The sequence below is a fragment of the Chrysemys picta genome, chromosome 7, assembly GCF_011386835.1.
Source record: "Chrysemys picta bellii isolate R12L10 chromosome 7, ASM1138683v2, whole genome shotgun sequence".
NCBI classification, from domain to species: domain Eukaryota; kingdom Metazoa; phylum Chordata; order Testudines; family Emydidae; genus Chrysemys; species Chrysemys picta.
Genome location: NC_088797.1, coordinates 57,922,899 through 57,947,877, shown reverse-complemented (window position 1 = coordinate 57,947,877; position 24,979 = coordinate 57,922,899). Strand labels below are relative to the sequence as shown.

Genomic DNA, 24,979 nt, shown 5'->3' with positions numbered 1-24,979 from the left:
GGGTGCGCTCCGAACTGGATAATAAACATTTAAAGCAGAGGCCACGCTGCAGGATTCTACCAAATATTCGTTGAATGGAAATTAACTTGGGTCTGGAAAAATTTCTATCGCTTTCGATTATTGCGGGTAGTCAATAGTGTACAGAGAAACACGCTATTTATTGCTATATTATATACATACTATGTCCCTGTTGTTAGACTAATATACACACAATTATTTACTATTGTACACTATAATTCATACTATATTATACACTGTTTTCTTGTGATTAGTAGAATACAAACACCTAATACACAGGATTTAATTATTTTATACTAGAATTGATACTATATTATATACACACGATTTCCTTGTTAGTAGAATATAGACAACTAATATACACACAATATTTACTTTGTATTTTATACTAGAATTGATATGATTTGTTCTGTATACACGCTATTTACTCATCTGTATTGTACAAAGTAAATCAAAACACTTTACTAAAATTAAATGATTGGTACTATATATAGTGTGTACATTTACGTAACTTAGCACTAGTAAATCGTGCATATTTAGCGTAAAATTTTATACGATGTAAAATTTGATATTACATAGCAATTTTATTCCTGTCCATTACAAATATTCCTCGTTGCTAATGCACACATTATAATACGGGTTTTTTTAACGGAAGGTCTCTTTAAGAGGTCTTTGGTGGCGATTTCAGTTCATGTCAAATCTTGATGTTTAAATGTGAGGCGAATGAAAACGTGGCGTGGGGAAATGTGTAATAATTGGATGTGGAGAAGGTGGACGCGCCGGGCGAGGAGTTGTTGTAGCCGCTGTTGTCGGTATCGAAATGCGCAGCGAAATAGGATTGAAATCCTGTTTCAGTGCCCGCATTTCGGCCGGGGAACGCAGGCCTTAGGACTCGCTCTTTACTTGGGACATTTTAATGTTAAAGGAAACCATGCCGACCGCTGCTCGGGGCTGGATTCGTTCCCTGCTCTCTAGATTTTAGTTAAAGCAAGGGAGCGGTGGCAACTTCATCTCAGTAGCCGGATTCCGCAGAAATAATGGGGGGGGGGCAATTGAGGGGGGGTGACTCTGTGGCTAGGTATGCAAGGGTGCAGCACCCATGCGAGGGGGTGCAGGAGAACTGCCCAGCCCTCCCTCCCCTCAGAGCTGGGAACTGCAGGGAGGTCGCTTTGCTGTAAACAGGAGCTAGTTCGTTACATAAATATCATTTATCCAGCTGTCCAAAAGCCGTCGGGCTGCTTTCCTCTTCCCAGGCGGTGGCTCCCCGCCTCTGCTCCCCCAAACCCTCGCCCCTGGACTCTGCCACCAGCTGAGTTAGCAGCCCGGAATGGCATTATTTACAGCGAAACCCCAGCTAAGTTAAACAGCTCTGCCCCTCTCTCTGGGCTAAGTGGAAAATGACTAAGTTTAGAAACGGCGGCCGGGTGTCCCGAGCTAGTGCCCTAGGAAGTAAAGCCTGGCTGGACTGGAGGAGATCTAGGCTGTAGAAACGGAGCAACATAAACAGACCAAAATAGTCTAGACCTTCGGAAAAGGGTCGCTTGGCTTAGCCCAGCTTCCCGCAGGCCTCCATGCTGAAGGCGCTGCGCCCTGCTACCAGCCCGGCTAAGAAAGCCCGGTGAATAGCATGCCCGTCTGTTTTCCAAAACCGGATTTTCAGGGCCCGATCCTGCCTTTTCCTGCTGACCCACGTAAGTGTCCCCACAACAGGGGAGGCCGCGGGGGAGTTAGGGGTGCAGAAGGACTGCAGGACTGCGCCCGTGGTAGAGCTGGCTACCTGGCAGTGCCATGGGACGCGAAGGACGGACAGACACCTCTCCGTTAATCAGTTCCCGTAGGTGCTCTTTCTGCGGGACGCGAGGGCAGCTTTGCAGAAGTTGCAGGGAGCTGACGCCTGAGTTTTAACGGGGAAAGCGGGCCCGAAGAGCTGCATGCCGCAGCAAGGCGTCGCGGCGATAAGTGGCGGGGGAGCACTTACAGCGGTTCCAGATGCTGGTGCTGCTGGGTAGCCTTAATCCTGGATAAAGGAGGGAAGTTTGCCCCCGCCCCAGCGCCCGGGCTCCTCCGCGCCTGTCAGACGGTAAGTCCCCCTGGCTTGCTGCTGGGCACTCTGCGCTCTGTTAGCCTGTGACTCATGGAGAGAAACGAGGAGGAGGCGGATTCCTGTCGACTGACTCCCATTCACTGTGGCCATTCACTTTATGGAAGGCAGCAGGCGCCCCCAGCCAGCTGCTCCCCGGCTCTGCGCGCTCAGCCCGCCCTATTTCCAGCTGCGCGCCCCAGCGCAGGCACCGGCCCTGTCCAGCTGTGAACCCTCAGGCACCGCCCCCATCAGCAGGGACCCAATCACAGGCCGCTGATTTGCATCCAGAGGTCCGCCCATCTAATTGCCCGCTGGGGTGGTTAGGCTCCGCCCCGTCTCCCTCTATCCCCGCCCACAAGAGCTGCGCGAAGCGAGTGGTAGGGGAGTTGCTGCGCAGTCTTCGGGATGCAGAGCTCGGGAGCCTGCTGATTACCCAGGCCTCAGCTGGCTGGTCCCCGCCTCTTAGCCCCCTATTCAAGGGCTGTTCCTTCCTCTCGTTCCCAAACCTTCGGCTGCTCCCACCCAGTGGGCACAGGGCTTCCACCACGTGCCCGAATGCAGAGGCTTCCCTCCAGTTGCACTGTCCCTGGGGAAGGCGAGAATGGTCAACCAGCTGATTTTGCAGAGATGCCGGCATCTTTTATCCTGTTGGAGACCTGCATGGGGATACGGTCTTTGGGAATATTAGATACGTGGCAATGGTGTTTTTTATAAACACCATGGAAAGACAGGATGGATTGTATTCCTTGGGTTCAGATATAAATCTCAGCTTACTTTGTAAGAAATGTAGGAAATAAGTCTCCTTCTCAGCCATGGTTTGATCCTGTTAACTGCTCTGCTGCACCATCCAATTTATAATGATTTCTTTCTATAGTTTAGCATTTAAAGTTTGGTTTCTCTAAAATCCTTCTTAGAGGCTTGCTCACTTCAATAAGATTTTGCAAAGTATTTTGAGATCTAGGAGGGAAAGCGTCTCTACTTTTGCAGCTGTATTGTGCATCTTCCCTGCTTCACAGATGGAGCCACCACACCACGGTTGTTTAGGGAAAATTTAACATATCAAACAAGTGGTTGATCATACTGGTGGAATGCTTGTAATAAAGGGCCAAAGTGGAAGTCAACATAGTAATAACTTGCACTGTCAGTACATGGCATTTTCTCCAAAGCTAGGGTGACTAACCCTAGAATATATGTGATATTTTCTAATTCAGTTTCAGTCTGCCAGCCTAAATATCCCTGGCAGTTTTACAGTCCAGTTTGTCTCCTATTGAAGTAAACTGCAAAACTTCCATTTTCTGCATGGTGGTGCAGGACCCTGGCCCCTAGCTGAACGCATGTTGTCTTCATGTCCTGTCCTGATGTCTTTGTACAGCGTTAAGCCCCAATTCTGCAAATACTTGCACACATCTGGTGCTTAATTTTAGGCCCATAAATAGTGCCATGGACTTAATTGGGACTCGCAAATGCACAGACTAAGCATGTGTGCAAGTGTGTGCAGGACTGGCATTTTAGCTGGCATGTTCCAACCTAGGGTGTCTCCCCTTTCCTGCAGACTACTGCATGGAAGGGGTTTACCAGTGGAAGGTGTTTCTGGCACTGGATGGGGGAATACCTATTTCTGTATTCAGCATTTCTTGAGGTCACTTCCATGTCAGCCTTTCCTGAGATTTATGATGCCAAAGGTCACCCTCTAGCTCTCACCCTGATATGTTTTAGAGATTAGGAAGTAATGTTGTGGGGAGTAAATTTAACTCTCTGTGATTTACGAGCTGTATTTAGAGAGCCTGTTAAATGCATAACATGACATATGGATAAGTATGGAAAGATGAATGTGCCAAAAGCAGGCATATTACAACAAGCAGGTTGTAAGGATTTAGGCTTTATGGATTAAGTTCAGTAATATGAACACACATGTTTATCCAACACACAGTGCTGGATAGTAAAAAATTAATTTCTTATCACAATATTGACTATCACTGGAAGCTGCTGTGTTTTTTCTTTCTTCTTAAAATGCAATAATTTGAATTTTTTTTGGCATGTGTCTTTGGCATGTTATTACCACTATATGACCAGACTTGGGGCCACATTCATTCTGAAGTCAGTAGTCATAACAGAGATGAATTTGGTTTAGCTCTACATTTTATAAAACCTGATCCACAGGGAAAATCCTGCACTGGCAGAGGGACTAACTAGATTTAGTAGATCTCTTCCACCTAACATCTGATTGCATATAATTCAGTGAAAACATATTTGCTCTTTAGACAGAGGGTGTTTTGTGACTCAACCTTTTTCTGGATTCTGAAGATGCCATCTGGCAGGTGTACAAACTATATGATGCTCAGGTACTGTTGTGCTGAACGTGATATAAATGTGTAGACATAAATGCTCCTTTGGAGACATGTTTTGGTTTATCTGATTTAGGAAAGGATTTGTCTGTCATGCGATTCAGCTAGCAGAGCTTGGATCTCATCTTTCTCTTTTAGTTCTTGAAGGGTCAAATCTTGAAGTCCTTTCTTACCTGGGCAAAATGTTTATAGCCCTCCATGGGACCTATGCCTGTGCAAAGACTACAGAATTTGGTTCAACGTGTTTGCCCTCTGTAGAATTCCAAATGAGAACTTCGAGGGACAGGGTAGCAAACTGAACCTAGTCTTTCCCCTCACAAAGAGCAATCGTTTTTTTATTGGGCGAGGGATAGCTCAGTGGTTTGAGCATTGACCTGCTAAACCCAGGGTTGTGAGTTTAATCCTTGAGGGGGCCACTTAGGGATCTGGGGCAAAACTAGTACTTGGTCCTGCCAGTGAAGGCAGGGGGCTAGACTCAATAACCTTTCAGGGTCCCTTCCAGTTCTAGGAGGTATATTTATATAGACTTGTCTCAGTCATGGGATGGGCAAGTGTAGTTCCATTATCACAGTATTGGAGATAGTACAGCATCAGTTATACAAATGTCCTGGGGCAACTGAAATTTGAACATAAGGTTTTGAGTTGGAGAGAACACCCTGGAAATGACCATGGTTTGGATAACTGATGCATTGCACATCCCCTCCTCTTGGGGATCTGTTTTCTGTACTGGTGCAAGGAGATGGGCTAGATCAGGGGCTCATGTGGGGTAGACCACATTCTTAGTGGAGACTGTCTTGTGTGTGCCTCTTCACAATCACAGTCACTATTTCTAACTGTGTAACATCTCTGAAGCAGCTACAGTAACTGCTTATATTGAAAAGTAATAAGGAAACAAAATTATTTTTCATCTGTTTAATTTTAGCTGCTGGAAACAAGAACCAGCACCATGTTAACGGCTAGTTAATAGCAAGTGTCCCATGGACCATAATTTTGGAACTGCTGGACTAAATGATCCTGACCTGAGCTAGGAAATCTTTAACTGGGCCAAATTCCCAGGTACTGCAGGGCTCACCCTCTAATAGTCTCTCTGGGATTTAGCATGGTCTGTTTTTAGCCATTGATTTGAAAATACCCTGTAGTAGCAGCTGTTGCTGCTTTGTGCCAAGACTTCTTAGCTATCATCTTGTCTTCCTACAGTTCACTGCCAGAGAGGAAGACCAGGGATTCACCTGAGATCAGGAGACAGATGCTATTACTTTACACAAACACAGTAAAAACAAAAGCAAACTAAAACCACAGTGGAAGTAGCTCCCTTCTCAGCAGAGAGATTAAATGCACAGAGAACAAAGGGAAGGAAGTGATTCTGGACCTAAACAAAACTTCTTTTCCCCCAAGTGTGATCATTTTTTTATTGAATAGTAACTGCCCCTGAAAAGGTGAGTGCATCCTTCTCAGTACAGCATCCCTCTTACTGTACCCAAATAAGACTCTGGGACGGAGGAAAAGCCTGGAAGGAAGCCCTTGGGGCTCAACAGACAGGCTACCATCATATTCAATAATTGAACATTCACATATTTCAGAAATAGGCTTCAGATGTTGCTTGCTCTCCTCCTTAGAATAAGGTTGTGTGGATTCAGTTAATTTCTAGATGCTACAAGGGTTGGTGCTATATGAGTACCTTGGATAAAAGTCTGTCTTGCTGCCTTCTTGCTAGCTACCTCTTGACCCCTTACGAAAGTGTGCGACTTTCCCTTGAGGATATCTTAACAATTTTCAAGGGAAGGTTACGGGTTCAAGTTCAAGATATCCCAAACTATACCATGTCATAGTGTTTCTGTGGCACGTGTCCATGAGCCCAATACTTTTCATTCATTCTGTGTAGCTAGTGTTTATTGAGGAATGGCTTTTCTGGGCACAGTGTTCCCAGTGATAGCCGCATGATGAAGTTGCTGCTCATATCACTTCCTTATTGCATGTAGCATATTGCATCGAGGACAGCTATCTTCCTTGTAGCTTGGGAACGTGTGCACACTTCTCACAGGCTACAGCCTGAACATGTTGTATAGTGTCCATTGGTTCCCTGAGCTAAGACATTGTCCGGTGTTAGTCCTCCTTTGGACAGAAAAGGAGTGATTCCCCCTTGGTGTCAATTCAGATTAGAATTGCTAAAAAGTGAAACCTGACTAAATGACTATACATATAGTGTATACTGTAGTCTATAGTCTGTACTATACACAATTCAAACCCTCCATCTGGTTAGTCATCATGGTCCTCTCCACTGCTCTTCTGACAAAGATCTGTGCATAGCTCATCCTGAATGGCAAAATAAAGTGGCAGCTCTAAATAGTGCCCTGTTGAGTCATATCTTGACCATGTGTAAATATCTATCAGCAGGGCCGGCTCTTCCATACAAGCAGTATAGCAGCCAACTGAGGCAGCAGAATATTCAGTAACTCTTTGTATGGGTGACTGTGGGCTGGCAGGGGTGGGTATTTGCTTATTTGCCAAGGGTAATGGAACTTGCAAAGCTGGTTCTGTCCAGCAATGCAGGCTGCAATAACAGAGATGGCTGGCTGCAAATCTTGGGTCTAGTAAACATTGCTAACAAATTCATGGATGAGGCCTATATTGATTTGGAGCAGGATGAAGTAAGCAAGAGAGCAGGGCTGGGGGCACACTTGGTCCAAATGAGGGCCACTATAGCAGCTGTCAGTCATTTAACAGTAGAGATGTGCCCTATGGAGACAGCCTGGAATTCTCCAGTTTGATCAAAGCAGAGGCCTGGCAGTTTGGAGCATACAGTGTCCGTAGACTGCACCTCCATGCTGAAGAGCAGCGACGGTGGGCTGCTTTGTAGAATCACATGGCCTACCTCTCCTGAAGCTCTTCATGGAGTCAGTGTCATGGATCAGCAGTTCAGCTGTCTAAGGTGAGATCAGGTCCAGGGGCAATGACTGAATTAATTAGATTGCTGGGCAAGTTCTAGGCTTGCTATATTCAGTGAGTTTGCTGTCCCTGGGGTTGACTTTCTATAAGCTTCTTGTTGGTTTAAGGAGAACATACAGCAGAGAAGTCATTCAGAGGCAGCATCATTGTTCTGGGAATAGAACCCAGATGTGGTGGTAATAGGAGTCAGAAGCATTCATGCATATTCTTATCCTCTTTGCCTTGATTTAATAACACTGCTTTATAAGAACCAAGTGTAATACCTTTAAAATTCAAGGGACACCCTTAAAACAATGGGCCTGTCCATGGCTGTGTGTTGCTCTTACATCTGCAAACTCTGGTCTGAGGGAGCAGTGCCACGTGCATGCTCACAGGTTTGAGTAGAGTGATACAGTGTCATGTCAGTGTTCCTTGGTCCAGGCAGGGCAGTACCAGGTTATTGTTACTGTGCTCACTTGGTCGTGGTAGCGTGGTGCTGATCTGATCTGAAGAACTTGCCTGTCCAGATGCTGTGTTACCGTATCAGCATGATGTCAGATCAGGAGAGTGCAATGCTTGGGTTGCATCTGAAGGCTCTTCAGTGTGGGTAATGCAGTGCTGTATTGTGTGTGAACTTTCTTTTAGCCAGACAGTTGTGGTGCCGTATCATATTAATGTTTTTGTCTCCCAACAATGCAAAGCACGTTGCAATGTTTGCTCTTTATCAACACATTGAGATGCATTTGGGTGCATGTGGGAGGTTCCTGGCTGGCTCAGTTTCAGGTTCCATGACAAGCTTCTATAAATAACAGCTTTGCACCTTACAGGACAGAGTATCATATGCACCTGAACTCTGCTCCTTCCATCTCCAAGAGTGAGGGGATATCAGGGATTTCCAGGCCCTAACCCCATGATCCTGGAAGCTCAAGCTAGCTTTTACTGTTTGGAAACTTCTAGCCAGACTGCAGACTCAAGTTCAGCATGCTCCAGCCACACCCCTACCATGCCCCCATCACTGGGGTTGGATAGCACCAGGAGTGGGTGGCACAAAACTGGCCAAGCTGACTGTGTCAGCTGGGAATTCACATATGGCTGGGGGAAATCCACCGCCACCTCACTGAAACATCTTTCTGTCCCCTTTATGCTGCTGGAGCAGTGCCAAAGGGAAGGAGCCAAGGGCCAGCATTTGACCCTCTGTCTTGAGAACTCTATTCATTACCTAACCTTTGCAACCCCTCTGCAGTAGGTCAGTATTCTGATGTCTGTTTTACAATGAGGAAATTGAGGCACAGAGAAGTTATGTGACTTGCCTAAGGCCACAGAAAGAACCGGGTTCAGTGTTAGGAGTCCCTGGTCTATGCTCAGGTCACTAGCAAATACTGTTTCTTATTCCACCCTTCTTGGTTGGAACACTGACGTTCTTGCTGGTGGCAATTACCACTGATGGCCTGAAACTTGTAGCTCTGCAAGTTTCTAAATATTCTCATTGCCGTCCATGTTGAGGCAGTGTACAGAAGGCAAGAATGGGGAGGCCAAATTGAACTACTCACAACAGAATCAATGTCCACTTTAGAAAGACCTCCAAACTCACACCAGCCAGCAGACGGCCTAATGTTCTTATTGTTCTAGAAGGCAGACAGACTTCCTGCCTTTTCCTTAAGCATAAAGTCAGGGGTGGAGCCACTTAACTCAGTCCATAAGAGCCTTACCTCAGAACCTTGAGGCAGAGCAACCAAATTTAGAGGCAGAAAACTAAAATCTCTAGGGCATAGGCCAGACTAGCAACCTGTAACGAACAGCATAATTTCTAGTCCCCACCCTGCTCAGTTTCCATTTCCAGTTTCTATAGACCCTGCCCCAGCACGGGGTAGGTCTTCATGATAGATGCTAGAATGTTTTGGCCATAAGCTCTGGACTGTCCCTTAAATGGGTGGTACACCCCTGGAAAGGCAGGTTCCCTGGTCAGAGGGTGCCAGAACTGGAGTGTTCTTAAAAGTAGGGTAATTGTGTCCTAAGTACATTTTCAATGGATCTGAAGTTCTCCCTCTGATTCTCAGGCAGGCAATACTCAGGAGGTTTTATGAGGGTTGATGCATTTGGGCTTAGAAGGAAATGGTGACCCAGTCCCCTGCGTGCCCCTGCTGGTTAAGTCATGGGAGGGTATTGCAGTCAGCCTTGGTGGAGGTCACTCCCTGGAGAGAAGAAAAGTTTTGCTTTGGTCACCTAATAGGGAGAAGTTTTAGCAACCTTTGGATCAGGGCCCAGCTAACTAGGGAAGGCCTATGCTTCAGAGTCTTCTCCAAAAACTTTGGTTCTTCATCAAAAATATGGCTAGGCAGGTAGAGTTGTGATTACTGCTTCTGACTGGCTAAATGTTGCACATCCTGTTTCCCCCGCCCCCAGCCTGCTTGCTAGTCTGATCCACCTGTTGTCTTGGCTTAAACTGTAAGATCTCTGGAGCAGGGCACAACGCCTAGCAAAACAGAGTCCCAATCTAGCTGGCCTGTAGCCACCACTGCAATATTGCAAATGCTTCATAATCCCCTCTCCCCCAAAGTTGAATTATATGAAAAATTGTGATTATAAAGCAGTGTGTCTGAATGTCAAATTACTGTCAGTGATACACTGTGCATTCAAAAACATTTTTATTGCAGTAGTTCTTAGGAGCCCTAGTCCTGGACCAGGCGTTGATTATGCTAGACACTGTACACACGGAATAAAGTTTGCCCATGCCCAAAGGGTATACAATCTAAGTACATTGTTAAATTCAGCATGGCCCAGCCCTTTGCTCCCAGGCAGGCTGGGAGGAGTGTGCTGCAGAGGTAGCCCATAGCTCCTCTGGCCAACTCAGGAACTGCACCAACAGTTCTGGAGGCAGGAATCCTTGAGAAGGAAGCTGGCGTGGAGAATGGGGGAGTTATGTATATTTGTTATAGATATCATATTCCCCTCAGGTTATCTCTTTGATATTAACCTGCCTGACTGCTGGGAGTTAGATCAATAGAGATTGTTAAAGGAACTAAGCAGGAAGTGATTGTATGATTAAAGGGTGGGAAAACAGGCCTTATAGTGACAGACTCAAGGAGTTCCATCTATTTAGCTCAAAGAGAAGGGTGAAAGGTGACTTGGTTACACATACGCAGAGAACAAAAAAATGATAATGGGCTCTTAAATTTAGCATACAAAGATATAACAAAATCCAATGGCTGGAAGATGAAGCTAGACAAATTCACACTAGAAATAATAAGGCATAATTTTTTTTACCAGTGAGGATAATTAACCATTGGAACAATCATAGAATCATAGACTTTAAGGTCAGAAGGGACCATTATGATCATCTAGATCAGGGGTTGGCAACCTATGGCACGTGTGCCAAAGATGGCATGTGAGCTGATTTTTAATGGCACGCTGCTGCCTGCCCAAGTCCCGAGGACACACCGCCCCAGAAAGGAGCCGCCTCAGTGGCCTGCCCGTGGGCTCCCGCGTCCCCTCACCCGGCGAGGAGCCCTGCCTGGGGGTGCGGAGGGGGCCCGCTCACCTGGGCCGCCTTGGTGTAGCTGGCCATGGTGGATTGGTGGCGCGCCGGGGGAGTGGGTTCTCTGCCGGACCCAGTCCTGACTCCTGGCGGCAGTAAGCAGGGGCAGTGGAGGCGGGAGAGGCCGGTAGTGGCAGCAGCGATGGCTGCTGGGCATCCCTGGGAGGAGGCGCCCGGCCACGGCCAGGGATCGGTACTTGCTGGGAGGAGCGGAGAGCCCTGCGGCCCGGTGGTGCTGAGCGCACAGCAGGTGCAGGCGAGCGGGAATCGGTGGTGGCCAGAGAGCCCTGGGGCGAGGAGCTCGCATACCGCGCCTGGAGCGGCTCCTCCAGACACAGCCAGAGGGGACTCTCTCGCTGGGGAGCACTAGTTGCGCTCGTGCGGTATGCTGCGAGGCCCCGAGTGGGTGAGCCAGCTGGGGGCCGCAGGAGTGAGGGGAGCCCTCTGCCCTGACCCCCCCACATACACCCAGCCCTCTGTCCTGAGCCCTGCCCCCCTCACACACACCTAGCCATCTGCCCTGACCCCCCACACACACCCAGGCCCCTGCCCTGACCCCCCCTCACACACATCCAGCCCCCTGCCCTGAGCCCTGACCCCCCCTCACACACCTCTACCTCCAGCCCCGCATGCCCCCCAGGCCTGTGCCCTGAGCCCTGTGCCCCGCAGCCCCCCAGGCCCATGCCCTGAGCCCTGTACCCCCCTCACACACACCCAGCCCTCTGCTTGACTCCTTCACCCCCCCATGACCCCAGCCCTGACTCTGGCACCGCCACACATACCCAGCCCCCCCCACCCTGACACCTGCACCCCCTCACATGCCCCCAGCCCTCTGCCTTGACTCTTGCAACCCCCCACATACCCAGCACCCCCACACCCTATGCACCCCCCACATCCTGACTCTTGTACCCCCCACATCCCCACCGCCACCCTGAGCACCAAACGAGAGCTCCTGCACCCCCTACCACATTCCCACCTGCACCCCTCGCACCAGGTAAGTGCCCCACACCCAAATCTCCTGCCCCAACCCTGAGCCCCCTCCCTCATTCTAGCTCCTGGCCAGACCCTTCACCCCCAGCCCTGTGCACTCCCACCCTCAGCTCAGTGCAGAGAGAGGAAGAGAATGGGCCAGAACCAGGGAGAAGGTAGGTACCCACTGTATATGGGCAGGACCGGGACCCCAGACCGGCAGTGAGCTGAGCGGCTCCGGCAGCCAGGATCCCGGCTGGCAGGAGCCGGCGGATGGAACCCCTGAGCGGCAGTGGCTGTGGGGTCCCGGCCACCGGCCCCGCACAGCCTGCTGCCGGTCTGGGGTTCTGGCTGCCAGACCCTTGCCGGCCGGGGTCCTGGCCGCACGCCCCGCTCAGCCCGCTGCCAGCCTAGGTGAACAGAACCCTAGACCAGCAGCGGGCTGGCGGCATAAGATCAACATTTTAATTTAATTTTAAATGAAGCTTCTTAAACATTTTGAAAACCTTGTTTATTTTACAATACAACAATAGTTTAGTTATATAATATATAGACTTATAGAGAGAGACCTTCTAAAAAACATTAAAATGTATTGCCAGCATGTGAAACCTTAAATCAGAGTGAATAAATGAAGACTCGGCACGCCACTTCTGAAAGGTTGCCGACCCCGATCTAGATTCTAGTCTGACCTCCTGCACAACGCAGGCCACAGAATCTCACCCACCCGCTCCTGTATCAAACCTATGTCTGAGCCATTGAAATCCTCAATCATGGTTTAAAGACTTCAAGGTGCAGAGAATCTTCCAGCAAGTGACCCATGCCCCACACTGCAGAGGAAGGCAAAAAAAAACCCAGGGCCTCTCCCAATCTGCCCTGAAGGAAAATTCCTTCCCGACCCCAAATATGGCGATCAGCTAAACCCTGAGCATGTGGGCAAGACTCACCAGACACCCAGGAAAGAATTCTCTGTAGTAACTCAGATCCCTCCCCATCTAACATCCCATTGCAAGCCATTGGGCATATTTATCGCTAATATAAAAGACCAATTAATTGCCAAAATTAGGCTATCCCATCATACCATCCCCTCCATAAACTTATCAAGCTTAGTCTTGAAGCCAGATATGTCTTTTGCCCCCACTACTTCCCTTGGAAGGCTGTTCCAGAACTTCACTCCTCTGATTTTAGAAACCTTCATCTAAGGGTTGTGGTGGCAATACAATCACCGACAATTTGTAATCAAGATTAAGTGTTTTTCTAAAAGATCTGTTCTAGGAATGATTGTGGGGCAGTTCTCTCGCCTGTGTTATGCAAGAGGTGAGATTAGATGGCCACAGTGGTCCCTTCTGGCCTTAGAATGTATGAACCTATGAAAGGTAAAACAATGACATAGATAAGAGTCCTGGAGAAAACAATAGAAATGGTGTTTATTGGGGAAAAACCCCTATCTGTCCCCAGCCAGGCTACAATGGATTACTCTTCCCAAGGCTAAAAGCTGAGATTAAAGGGGCTTCTAAACCTCGAAGACCCTAGAAAGGGAGGGGAGTTGGGTGGGAGAGGTTAAGAGAAGCCCCCAGAATGTCAGTGAAAAGCTGACAGGATGGCAAACACACAGAGCTAGAAACTGCAGCAAGGGTAGTTGCTCCCTGCCAGAGATGGAGTTAGCGGGGCTGAGAGGCAGGGCTGGCTTTAGGCCAATTCCACCAATTCCCCCGAATCGGGCCCCGCGCCTAAGTGGGCCCCGCGCTCAGTGGCAGGGACGCCTACAGTGGGGGGCAAATGCCAGAGAATCCCTTCCCTGGCTAGAGGCACCTTTTTAATTTTTACTCACCCGGCGGCGCTCCAGGTCTTTGGCGGCACTTTGGCGGCGGGTCCTTCAGTGCCGCCAAAGACCCGGAGCGAGTGAAGGACCCTCCGCCAAAGACTAGGAGTGCGGCCCGGTGAGTACAAGCTCCATGTGTTTTTTTTTTTTAGTCATCCCTGCCGGGGCCCCGTCAAGACTGTTTGAATTGGGCCCCGCACTTCCTAAAGCCGGCCCTGCTGAGAGGAACTTACAAAGATGTAAGTAATATGCAGGGAGGTTGGCCTTTTGTTATTTTTACATTTTGCTCTTTGTACATTTGAGGAATGAATAAATAATGCGTTGGTTGATTTGAAGATGCTGTTTCTGTGTCACTGCAAACGTATGTTGTCACAAGCTCCCAAAGAGAACCTTGCAGTTGCCAAAAGCGCACTGCGCCAGTGTAGCTAACATGGTTTGGAACTGGGGGGCTGCAGCTCAGAGAGCCAGTCTGAATGACTGGACCATGTGGTTGCACCCAGAGTGAGGTACAGGAAGACAAGCAGGCTTTGCACCTTGGGTCTGAACTTGAGAGGGGCTACAACTCTGCTTAAGGCATAATTTACCCTGAAGCTGTGGCAGCCAGTTGTTATGGAGAGGTGTTGTTGGGTCCCACGCCAACTTTCCAGGCAGGCTACCAGTCCTAAACTGGGTTTTTAAATACTTCTCCATCCTGCCTCCCATTGGCAGGGGAAGCAAAACTACTGCCTCCTTATCACTGCAACCAGCAGCAGACTCTGCTCTGTCTCTGCCCCTTCACTGTAGAAAAGGTTGGGTGAGAGAGGAGGCACCAAGAAACAACCATCTTTCCTTGATCAAGGCTAGGGTTGTTGGAAGCAGGAATGGGTAGGGATGGGGACTGGAAAGAGTCAGAATGTCAGGACCGTGGGGATGACGAGCTGGGGGAGCTTAAAGATTGTGGGGTTCCTGAGAGGCTGAAGAGCTATGGGGTGCTCTTTGGGGAGGGGGGGCAGAAGGACAGAGGAGAGACTTTAAAAGGAAACAGAAGCTTAATTAGCTATGGGTCTGACAACAAAGGACCTTGGAGGCCTGAAGCCAGCATAGCTGTCTCCAGATGACGCAGAACAAAGGGTAGGATGAAGTAGTGAATGCTGGAAACTGTTACTCATTGGAGTTTTGTATCCCCTGGATGCTCCAAGTGAGAGCAGGACCCTAGCGTGCTAGGTGCTGTATGGTCCCACTGGGATGGTCCCTGCCCCGAAGTGGCTACAATCTAAAGAGCCAGCCCAAGGGGTGGGCGAGGCTGTGGGCAGCAAGAAGCAACCCATCCAGCAGGCAGTGCCAGGGGCAGACTCCAGCTCTCCTCACCCCACTCCAAGGGCTCTGGCTGGCGGCGCGCGGGGTATGATGGCAGCTAAGCCTGCATCGCCCCTGGGCTCAGGCTGGGAGCCACACTCGCTGCGCAGCGCTGGCTAGTAGCTCCACCCCCGGGAGACCTGGGACCTTTTACACTCGCTGTCCTGCGAAATTGTTCCCTGCCTAGTCGTTTCCTGTGTCACTCGGTATACCCACAATGCATCGTACAGGACACTGCTGCAGATCTACCACACTTGATTCACCCCCCTCTATTGTCCCGCCTTCCCAAGCACAGTCTGTTCTCGCTATTGGGAACTCTATTGCCAACTCTATTTACTTTCATGTGATTGGTTCTCTTCCCTATGTCAGTGGGGGCGTTGGCCTGCTGGACTTTGGATCCCGCCTCCTCGCTCAATGATTTGTTATTATTGGGTAACTCTGCGACTGCCACGCCAGGTTAACGTTCTGGTTGGCCAACGAGCTTGGTCGTCGGTGCAGTAACCAGGCAGCGGGTTAGATTGAGTGCGTTTCCACGTCAGTGAGAGCAGAGCGCAGCCGGTTCCTCTTGCTTGTCCCCCACTGGCTTTTGCTTTGTCTTGGCCCCGCGCGCAGCCCTCGGCCGGCCGGAATCACTGCTCCGCGGTCGCCGCCCCCCGGCCCGGGCCCGATATGTGAAGCAGCCGCCGGTCCGCTAGCAACAGGCGCCGCCATTTTGGATGCGGGGGTCAGTAGTGACGGGTGGCGAGCCCCTATCGCGATATTGACGCGGCGCGGAGATCCCGCGGGTGGGGAGTCGGGGCCGGGGGAGCCCCGACAGCGCGGGCGGGGGCAGGCTGTGGGCTGTCCCGGTGAGCAGGGGTGTGCGGTCGTGCTGGGGACGGAGCTGGGAGCTCCCGGGAGCGAGGCGGCGGGTTGGGCCCTAGGGCGGTGGCGGCGGGGTGAGCTGTGAGGGCCCCGTTTTTGGGTGTATGCTGGGCAGGGGGTGGGGTGTCGGGCCCAGCCATGGGGTGTGTGTGTGACGGTGTGTCCTGGGCAGGGTGCTGGCGGAGGGGAGCTCGGCCCAACCCTGTGTGTGTATGTGGTGTAGGTGTATCCTGGCCCAGCCGATGGGAGGTTGGGGGTGGGGACATGTTGCCACAATTTCATGCCGTGATATTTATCCCATTTTAGGCTTGATTTCCTTCCCCCCCCCTCCCGCTTCATCTTTCTCTTGTGTGAACCTCCCTGGTTACAAGGAGACAGAGACATATGTATCTGCCAAGTGCTTTCCCTCTGAACGTGTCAAGAAATAACTGTGGGGTCAGGGTCAGTTTTGCCTTGGATTAAATTCATTCAAAGGTAAACACAGATTACTCAAACTCTGGCCAATGTAATATAAACCAGCCCTGTACACTGATTGGTTCTCTGCATATGGGATCCCCTGGAGGGGACAGACCTGGAGTCACTGGTCAGGTGCATGATAATGTCTGCCCATGTTGTAACAGCACTTCTAAGAAAGCTGATTGGAATTGTTCAGTGGGGAGAGAGTAAAATACGATAATGTGGCCCAATCCTAGCTGGAGGACAGTCTAGTTCTAGTCACCTCCCCCTAATTTAGGTGGAGCACAGATTAAAAAGGTTGAGCTAAGAGCAGTATGGTCAATCAGCAGGATGGTGGTATATACACATGGCTAAATTCTAAACTCTAGGATTATTTAGGCTGGAAAGAGTTGGAGGGGACTTTCGTGAAGTGATCAGTTATGAATAATTCATTGAGTATGGGTAATTTTAAAAAAAGTGAAAGTGAAGACTACTTTACACAACATTTAGATAACCTTTTTAATTGCTGGAGGAGGAAGGATCAAAGACAGTGGCCTTATTAAATGGACAGTATCAGCACAAGACTTTTTGAACTGTAAAAGCTAAGACAGTTTAATCAGTCGTAAGTAAGTAGAGAAAAAGCATTCATCCTACTATTTATGCTGTTTAATTTTTATTTTTCACTCAGTTTTGATAGTTAAAAGAGGGTATTCTGTTTCACTTCTTGGTTCCCATATGCTAGCTCAGTGTTGTTGTATTTAGGCTTACAACAGCACTGCAGAGGAGTTATACCACTCTTGCCTCTCCCTTATACCAAGTAGTATGTTACAACTACTTTTGAGAGCACCCTAAACTGTCTCATCGAGTATAAATGTCACAATGTCTGTTCTGTGTCACCAGACCGTAGCACAGTATGGTGAAATAAGAACTAAACCTCTTGGGTTAATAAAAGTACTCTTCTGTGTTATTTTTTAGATATTAGGAAAACCTTTCTAACTAAAAGAGTGGTTTAATGCTGTAATAGGCTCCTAAGGAAGGTTATGAAATCCCTATCAGTCCAATGGGGATGGTCTAGGTTTACTTGGACCTGCCTCAGTTCAGGGGGCTGGACCTGATGACTTCTTGAGGTCCCTTCCAGCCCTACATATCTATGATTCTGTGATTTTTGTCCAGAGAATTAGCCTTAAGAGGAGGTTCTTCAACTGTTTCAGCTCTTGCATCTCCCAGTTATTATACTGTATGTAAAAAGCTCAAGTGAATTAGACTTCTAAATCAACTTTCTATATGAAGATTTACAGGCAAGTGCAGGCTATATCACTGTATTGACTTGGTTTTTAGGTAGTCTGGCTAGCTGTGCAGTAGGCAGGAACTGTTGATGTGATTTGTGGACTGATGAATGTTCCCTAATCTTATTCCTTAATAGCAGTTTATCTGCAGTGGGACTTGACTGCATCCTGCTCAGAAATTTTCAAATTACAGTAGAACCCTGATTTTATGAAAATCAATCTTATGAATGACTGGTTAGGTGAACCATTTTTCTGCTACCAAAGTCATTTTTCTGCTGCCGAATGTGACTTCAGTCCTTCAACCAATGTTCAAAAAGCTGTACAGGTTTGAAAAGGCTGAGAGATTTGGTGACAAAGATGATATGCAGTTCTATCCAACAAAGAAAAATCAGGCATACTGTATACATTTATCATTTATATCAGTGAAAAACTAATAAATTAACTTATGCACCATATGTCCTGTAAGTTTGAAATGTTTAATTTTATGAACTTTCAAATACCCAGTTAATTCACAAAATAGGTGATCTACTGTCTTGTTATGAACATTGCAGATCTGGCTCAACAGCAGCCTGGTTTTGAACTAAATCCCCTTTCCCAATTGTAGAAGTGGATTGGATCCATTTCTGTGATTGCTGTCCATTGTGTTGGTTTCATTGGCATTGGGTCTGCAGGTAACTGGTATTCAGTAAGGGTCAAAAAAGGTGATGGAAAGAGGTGACTTGATGGAAATCTAACAGCTTAACCAGAGGATGGTGTTATCTCTTGGTCGTATTTCCCAAGGCACTAGCTTCCCAAAAGGACTCGAAGTGGTTTCCCAAAATAGTACACCTGACTCTTGATGTCTGTACCCAAGAGATGTACATATGTACTTGACTATTGAGTAACCAAGGGTTCCATCTGGGTGTGAGATAGTAGCATATGCCTTTGATGGCACACATTTGAAGCCTTTTTGAATGTGGAATTGATGATGTAAGATCACACACAGGTACTTCAATTGATGATCATTTGGCTGCTAGAGAGCACTGCTGAAGGCTCTCATCAGCAGAATGATTTGGCAGACAAGAACATACTAAGAACATACTAACTGAAACTTGTAAACATTTCAGACTGATTCTATCCACAGGATTTAGACCTATTAGCTAGAGGTTGATACAAAATAAGATAGGCACCTACAGTGGAGTCACATCATAGGTGCATTTAACTTACACGATTTTAACTATATGTGCTCAGCAAAACAAAAAAAAGAGAGAAAAATAACAATTTAAATACTGTACCTGTAGTGTGGGCGATTCCGCCCGCCATTCCACTCAATGAGCGCTTGACTATATGTGATTTTTGCCTTACGCGCTGACTAACCCCTGTGTAAGATGCGACTCCCCTGTATAAGGTCCAGGACAGCATCTGGTGGGAAGCACTTTATCTGCTGTGGGGAAGAAGACTTTTTCTTTTCAAGGATGTCCTTGTACTCTGAATAGGGCACTATTTCATATGGTGTCCATCTTGAAGACACTTGGTTATTGCAGTAAAGAGGACCATGTAAGGGACTTTCTTCTTCCTCCCTCCACACTGCCCAGCCTACTGACTATTGGGGGGATTCAATACTTCTTCCTCCTTTCCTCTCTTTTCAAGTCCTATTCACATGGGAATAACTCCAATGTTTACTTTTGCTGCCACTCATAATGTTCCTGCATATTAGCAGTGGTAGTGTTATGACTTTTGTTATAGCTTCACTGCTGTCTCTAAAGATGTGAATAAAGCGGCAGTGATTCTGAGTAGAGCTAGATTCAGGAAGACAGACCCTTCACCAGAAAGGAATATGTTTTTCGGAGGGATGAGCTTTTGCTTCAAGAAGCTCAATTCCTTAAAAGTAGCTGAAATTTAACAAGTGTCTAGTTTTTATGGATTTTTAAAGCCAGAAGGGGCCAGTAGGTCAGCTAGTCTGACCTCCTGCATTACATAGGCCATATAATTTCATCTAGTTACTTCTGTATTGAGCCCAATAACTTGTTTGAAGCATATCTTCCAGAAAGGCATCCTGTGTTGCATTGGGGAATCTGCCATTTTCCTTGGTAGTTTGTTCCAATGGTTGTTAATCACCCTGCCTGTTCAAAGTTCTACAAACAAAATTCTGCAAAAAACTTCCTTATCAGGGTCATAAGAAAGTGTCAGATCCTCTGTTTTTTCTTTTTCTTTTTAAGTATCTGCATTTGATGAATTCTGTAATTGTTCTGCTGATGTCTCAAACTCAGTTGATTAAAAATTAAACCTCCCATCTTTGCTTCCAGTCCCTCTATACATCCTCATTCCTTGGCTAGCCTTACACTTCCTACTCATCTGGGTTTGCAGGCATGGTGTCCTGTCACTCTGGTCTCCTGATCAGTCCTTTTGCTTATTTGTCATAACCTTAATCAGTCTGTGTGTTACTTACCACCCCCTGTTTCTCTATCTTTGTCCATGCCTGGGTCATATCTAGCATTAATTACTGTAATATTGTCTTCTTTTATCCATGCCTCTTCACTTCTGTGTACCTCACAGTCAATCAAAAATGTTGCTGCTTCTCCAGTCATACCATTCTTTCAGCCCTCCCTGTGCAAATCCCTTCATTGGCTTTCTATCTCAGTACATCAAATTCAGGCTTCTCACCCCTGCATTCAAGGCCCTGCATGACATCCGGCTGTTTTGGACTATATCTCTGCCTTTATCTGCTCCCATTTTCTCTCCCTTTGGTCTGTCCAATTCTGTAAACCTTACTTCTTCCTTGATGTTGTCCTGAACTTGACTTCATGCTTGTGTTCTTCCTCCTCCTAAGGTGCATGTGAAAGCAACATCTAACACAAATGGTTTTAATTTTTAAAAGTTTAGCATCCCAAGGAGCTGCTATCCCAGGCAAATCAAATAGCAGTAGCCTATATAAAGGGCACAAATAAGAAGTCTAAGGCTGGTTTCCTGTACTATATAGGGCTGCAGTATTTACATAGCACCGTAGATGTGCATGATGTTATACCATGGGTAAACTTGTACACATAAATAACAGGAATTTTTGTGGTTACTGGGAAATAAGTGAGACAGGTAGCTCAAGTGCAGTTGTTTATTACTGCACTTATCCCCTGATGTACCTAGCTAGCTGCTTTGAATGCAGATATACCTAGCTAGCTGCTTATATGGAAAAGTGTGGTGTCTGTCTCATAGTAGAATAACTGTATTGGTCTGCACATGGAAAACTGGGAATATACCCAAATGGTTCTATTGGGAACTCTCCTGTAACTAACCTACACTCTACAAATATTTCTTGCTTGTCATTTGCATCCCTACCGTGTCCCTTACAAACCTGCGGACCAGATTGATTTCCTGCCCAAGGCATTGGGTGATTCAGTGTGCTTTATTTTGAACAACCAGGCATTAACCTGGATTCTCTTTATTTGTTAGGACTGTCAGGATGGTGGATAAGAATATTTACATTGTCCAAGGTGAAATCAATACAGTGGTGGGTGCCATAAAACGCAATGCTCGATGGAATACTCACACGCATTTGGTAAGTTTGCTTGGGTTGGTGAGATCTGTTTGTGTTATGAAGAACCTAGAAACTGTAAACTTTGATTTTATTAAACTTCCTGTCTCCTCAAACTAAAGCACCCTACAGTAGTTTTCTAGGTTACACAGGAATAATAATTTGCTATGGTTTGCTACTTTAGACAGCTTTGACCTTCTAACTGTATGTGCTTGTAAGCATGTATGTTGTACTGGTGAGCACCGAGAGATGAAGCTGGAAATCTATTGCCCCATGGGTTGGAAAAGTGACTGAGTTGGGGATATGATTATACATCCTCACACTCACTTTAACATTTTATTCAGACCCTTGTAGGAATCTCTCCTGGTGTCATAGGGAGTGTTTGAAAATACTACCTGTTTCATTTTAGCATCATTTTTACATGCTTTTTGTGTCCTGCCGTGGCTGACAGTTTAAAACCACAAGAGCCAAGAAATGTAAATTTGGGACATAGAGTAAGTTAATAAAAATGGGGCATTTTTCATCCTTTGTGTGGTACATTGTCACTTTATCTTTTTATGTCTGTTTTGTGACTGCTAGCTATGCCATTGACTGAAATAATATTCCAAAACCTGATTTGTTAAAAGATCACTAATGCGAGCTTTTGGTTCACATGGTGTTCTCAGCCAGCATTTCAGTTTAGCAGTGTAATGTGTATGTGTTGTACTATAGCTGCGATGCACTGTAAAATGGCACATGAAACACAGATGGTTCTAATCTAGCATAAATGTCTTTAATCTCAAACGGCAGGCCTTTTTGCCTTCTTAGAAGCATTCCTTCATTAGCGTTTGCTGTCTTCCAGTAGGAGTTGTGGCTGTATGTGCATGCAGCTTGGAGGAACCGCTGCCTGTGCTCATAAAAATAGATATACTAAATTATGGCTGTAGGAAGTAGCTACTCTGGTAACTTTCTTACAGTGGCTCTTTTTTCAAGTTACTGTTGTAGTGCCAAGTATTGTTGTTGTGTTCCCATTATAAAACACTCTGAGGATTAAATTGGTTCATAATGATTTGCTATGGGTGTTAATGTGGCATATATCTACCCTGAACGTTATTGAGTAGTGGAAAGTAAATCAGAATTCTTTCTTACGACAGTACAGCGAAAACAGAGTGCTGAGTCTTGAGAGGGCATTCTGCTCTTGACCCCCAAACTATACAGCAGTGGAAAATTGTAAAGGAAAATTGAATACTTTCCCCTGATCTTGATGGAATAGGGAGATTGAAACTAATGAACCCAACCTACCTATCTTCCCCTCTTTGGAAAATCTCTCAATACGGTTTGTCCTGAAGGAAAACTAAAAGGAGAAGACATCTTTGTGGACCCTGCATACCTTTTTTTCTGTGTGATTTAGGTATCTATCTGTCTCATTAAGTGCTTCCTTTGTTTGTGTAACCTGTAGGATGAAGAACGGGATCCCCTGCTGCACAGCTTTAGTTTATTGAAAGACGTGCTAAATAACATAACCGGTAAGTGCACATGTGCACTGTGCAGGTATGAATATACAATAGAAAATGTGTAAATATGGTATGTCTGTACCTGGGCACAAATATAGCATCTTATGACTGTCACTCTTTACCCAAGGTTCAGATATTTAGTAATGGAAAAGCACTAATACGAACACCCTTTATAGAAAATAGTAAATCAGTCCATAAATAGGGGAAATGCCTTTTTACTGGGAGTGTGTCCACGTGCTTATGACTAATCTCATGCCATTTATGTGCTTATACCAGTTACTCAAACATCTTGCCTGTGTTGTTAGACTTTCATCCACCTGAGAAATGTTGGTGTCTAGCATACCTGCTTGTTCTGATGTATGGTATTGCTTTTATAACTTTTTCTGTAGCACTGGCTAATGAATCTCTGACCCCTTGAAGTTATTTCATGACCATATGCTCTGAGCTTTAGACAAACAGTTTACCCTCTGACCATTTGTTTTTTATATATTGTGTTGTGTTTATACAGTACATGTGAGGGACGCTTCAAATATATTTCTGTGCAATCTGTAGCCATTGTACCCATGCCTCTCTGTTCACCCTGATCTGTCTCTATAATCCAGTATGTTTGTAGTATTATATGAGATCGGTGCATTAACATATGTAGTCTTTCTGTCCAAGCTGTGACAAGTAATATATGGAGATATACCCATCTCATAGAACTAGAAGGGACCCCGAAAGGTCATCGAGTCCAGCTCCCTGCCTTCACTAGCAGTGTGTTTTGTTCCTGTACGTAGTCATGAGTGACAGGAAAATTCTGCTTGGAAAGGAGACTCCCACTGTTTGATTTTTTTCTATCTCCCATCTCTTAGGACTGCAGGTTTGGTCACCTGCTGCCTGTAATTAATGGCAAACAGACTGCAATTTCAACATAAATCTCCTGGGTTCAGGGATGAAACCCTGGTTAGCCTTGCACTGAAGGGAGGCCAGCAGCTGTGATAGATGTTCCTGCAATGATTGCTAGAATTTCACTATTGTTCTTCCTTCTTTCTGGAAGTGAACCTATGTGGATTAATTTCCGTGAGCTTTGAGAGGACCGGTCACTCTTATATGGTACATATAAAACAGTCTGATAGGACCTGATTCTGAGCCAGAATGGGTCATTGGTACACTTTAATGGGCCAATAGCTCTCTGGAATGTGAGCCCTGCTAACTTTATTTTTTCTGGAGCAAAATGTCTTCTCTGACTAACAGTGTCAGGGCAGTTGCATTACTCTAAGTTAGTCATGTGTTGGCATGAGCCTTTCCCTCTCAGACTCACAAGTCAGGTGTGCATTTTGTTAGATCTCACCAGATCCTATTGTCTCATGACTGAACATAACAGAGAAACAAACTTTGCAATATTATGCAATGGCTGCTTCGCTACTGAACTCTGTCTAGAGCCACAAGAATGTTAAGCTTATTTTGAGTTGGTCTCTGCACATTCCCACTGGTGGGCTTTGCTCGCTACTCTTTGGGCACTGAGTTTAGGAACCCACTAAGAAAGCAGTGTTCATTGAAACTCCAGGAGCATCACCTCCCGGCACTGAAGAGAGGTTATAGGAGTGAGTCAGTGGAGAGCTATAATTCCTTCCTTTTTCATGACTAGCTGCAGGCATAGGGACTTCTGCTCTGTGCCTGGAGAACTTGCTTGATCTTAAAAAAGAATCTGTTAGCTTGTAGTACAGAAATTTTAGGTAGGTAGTTTCTGCCTGGTTAAATTTCTCGACTATGTTTTGGTTCTGAGGCATCATGTCAGAACCCAAAGTCCTTGAGCAAGTCCGTTTAAATGCTTTGGAGCCTTTTGTCATCATCTAACTTGGATGAACGTACCCATTGCCTTAAGGACCATGGGAAGAACTACTCCCTGGAATCCCTGTATGCCTAGCACCTGAAAGGATAGGGATGTTCTGCTCCATTCCTTGGTTGTAAGAAATGATTTCATATGTTACCACTGCAATGGCTCTCACTTGAATGAGGCTGTGATTCTCTCTGAGTTGGGCCTCCTGAAACCCTTTCCTGGCAGTAATTAGAGTAACAGACATTATCAGAAAAGGTGTGTGTCAAGCAATAACGAAATTGAACTGGAGAGTCCTGATATTTTCATACAGTCACAATGAGTAGCTGGCAGGGCTTGGTGAACATTTGGGCACTGTCCACAATAGCTTCTCTCGAATGAATTCAATCCAAACCACTAATTGCTCATTGTAAAGAGAGAGTCCCATGCACTGAGTAACCCAGAAGCTTCCTGTGAGCTCCCGAGGGATTACGCAAAAATGGCCTGTGTTCATTCTGCCATGGTGGTGTCAAGAGTGCCTGCTTGTGTATGACATTAGAGTGTGATCT

At 46.5% G+C, this 24,979-nt stretch overlaps 2 protein-coding genes across 19 annotated transcripts in view; one reads left to right on the top strand and one right to left on the bottom strand.

Moving 5' to 3' along the window:
* The window catches only part of PITX3 (paired like homeodomain 3), a 39,331-nt gene extending 36,985 nt beyond the window's left edge, over nucleotides 1–2,346 (bottom strand). The window contains exon 1 of one of the 2 annotated variants that reach the window (XM_005285531.4): nucleotides 1,997–2,346. The gene's annotated coding sequence lies outside the window, so the exon portion shown is untranslated. The remainder of the gene's footprint in view (nucleotides 1–1,996) is intronic. The other variant, XM_065551575.1, reaches the window with a different exon arrangement.
* Nucleotides 1–24,979, top strand: part of GBF1 (golgi brefeldin A resistant guanine nucleotide exchange factor 1) — a 193,941-nt gene that overhangs the window by 1,520 nt on the left and 167,442 nt on the right. For 9 of the 17 annotated variants that reach the window (XM_008171366.4, XM_008171364.4, XM_065551567.1 and 6 more), the window contains exons 1-3: nucleotides 15,613–15,753; nucleotides 21,041–21,146; nucleotides 22,561–22,627. In XM_008171366.4, coding sequence (XP_008169588.2) covers nucleotides 15,746–15,753; nucleotides 21,041–21,146; nucleotides 22,561–22,627 — 181 coding nt within the window. In that variant the 5' untranslated portion in view covers nucleotides 15,613–15,745. Of the gene's footprint in view, nucleotides 1–15,513; nucleotides 15,878–16,247; nucleotides 16,368–21,040; nucleotides 21,147–22,560; nucleotides 22,628–24,979 lie in introns of those variants that run through there. The other 8 variants (XM_065551571.1, XM_065551566.1, XM_065551569.1 and 5 more) reach the window with 4 other exon arrangements.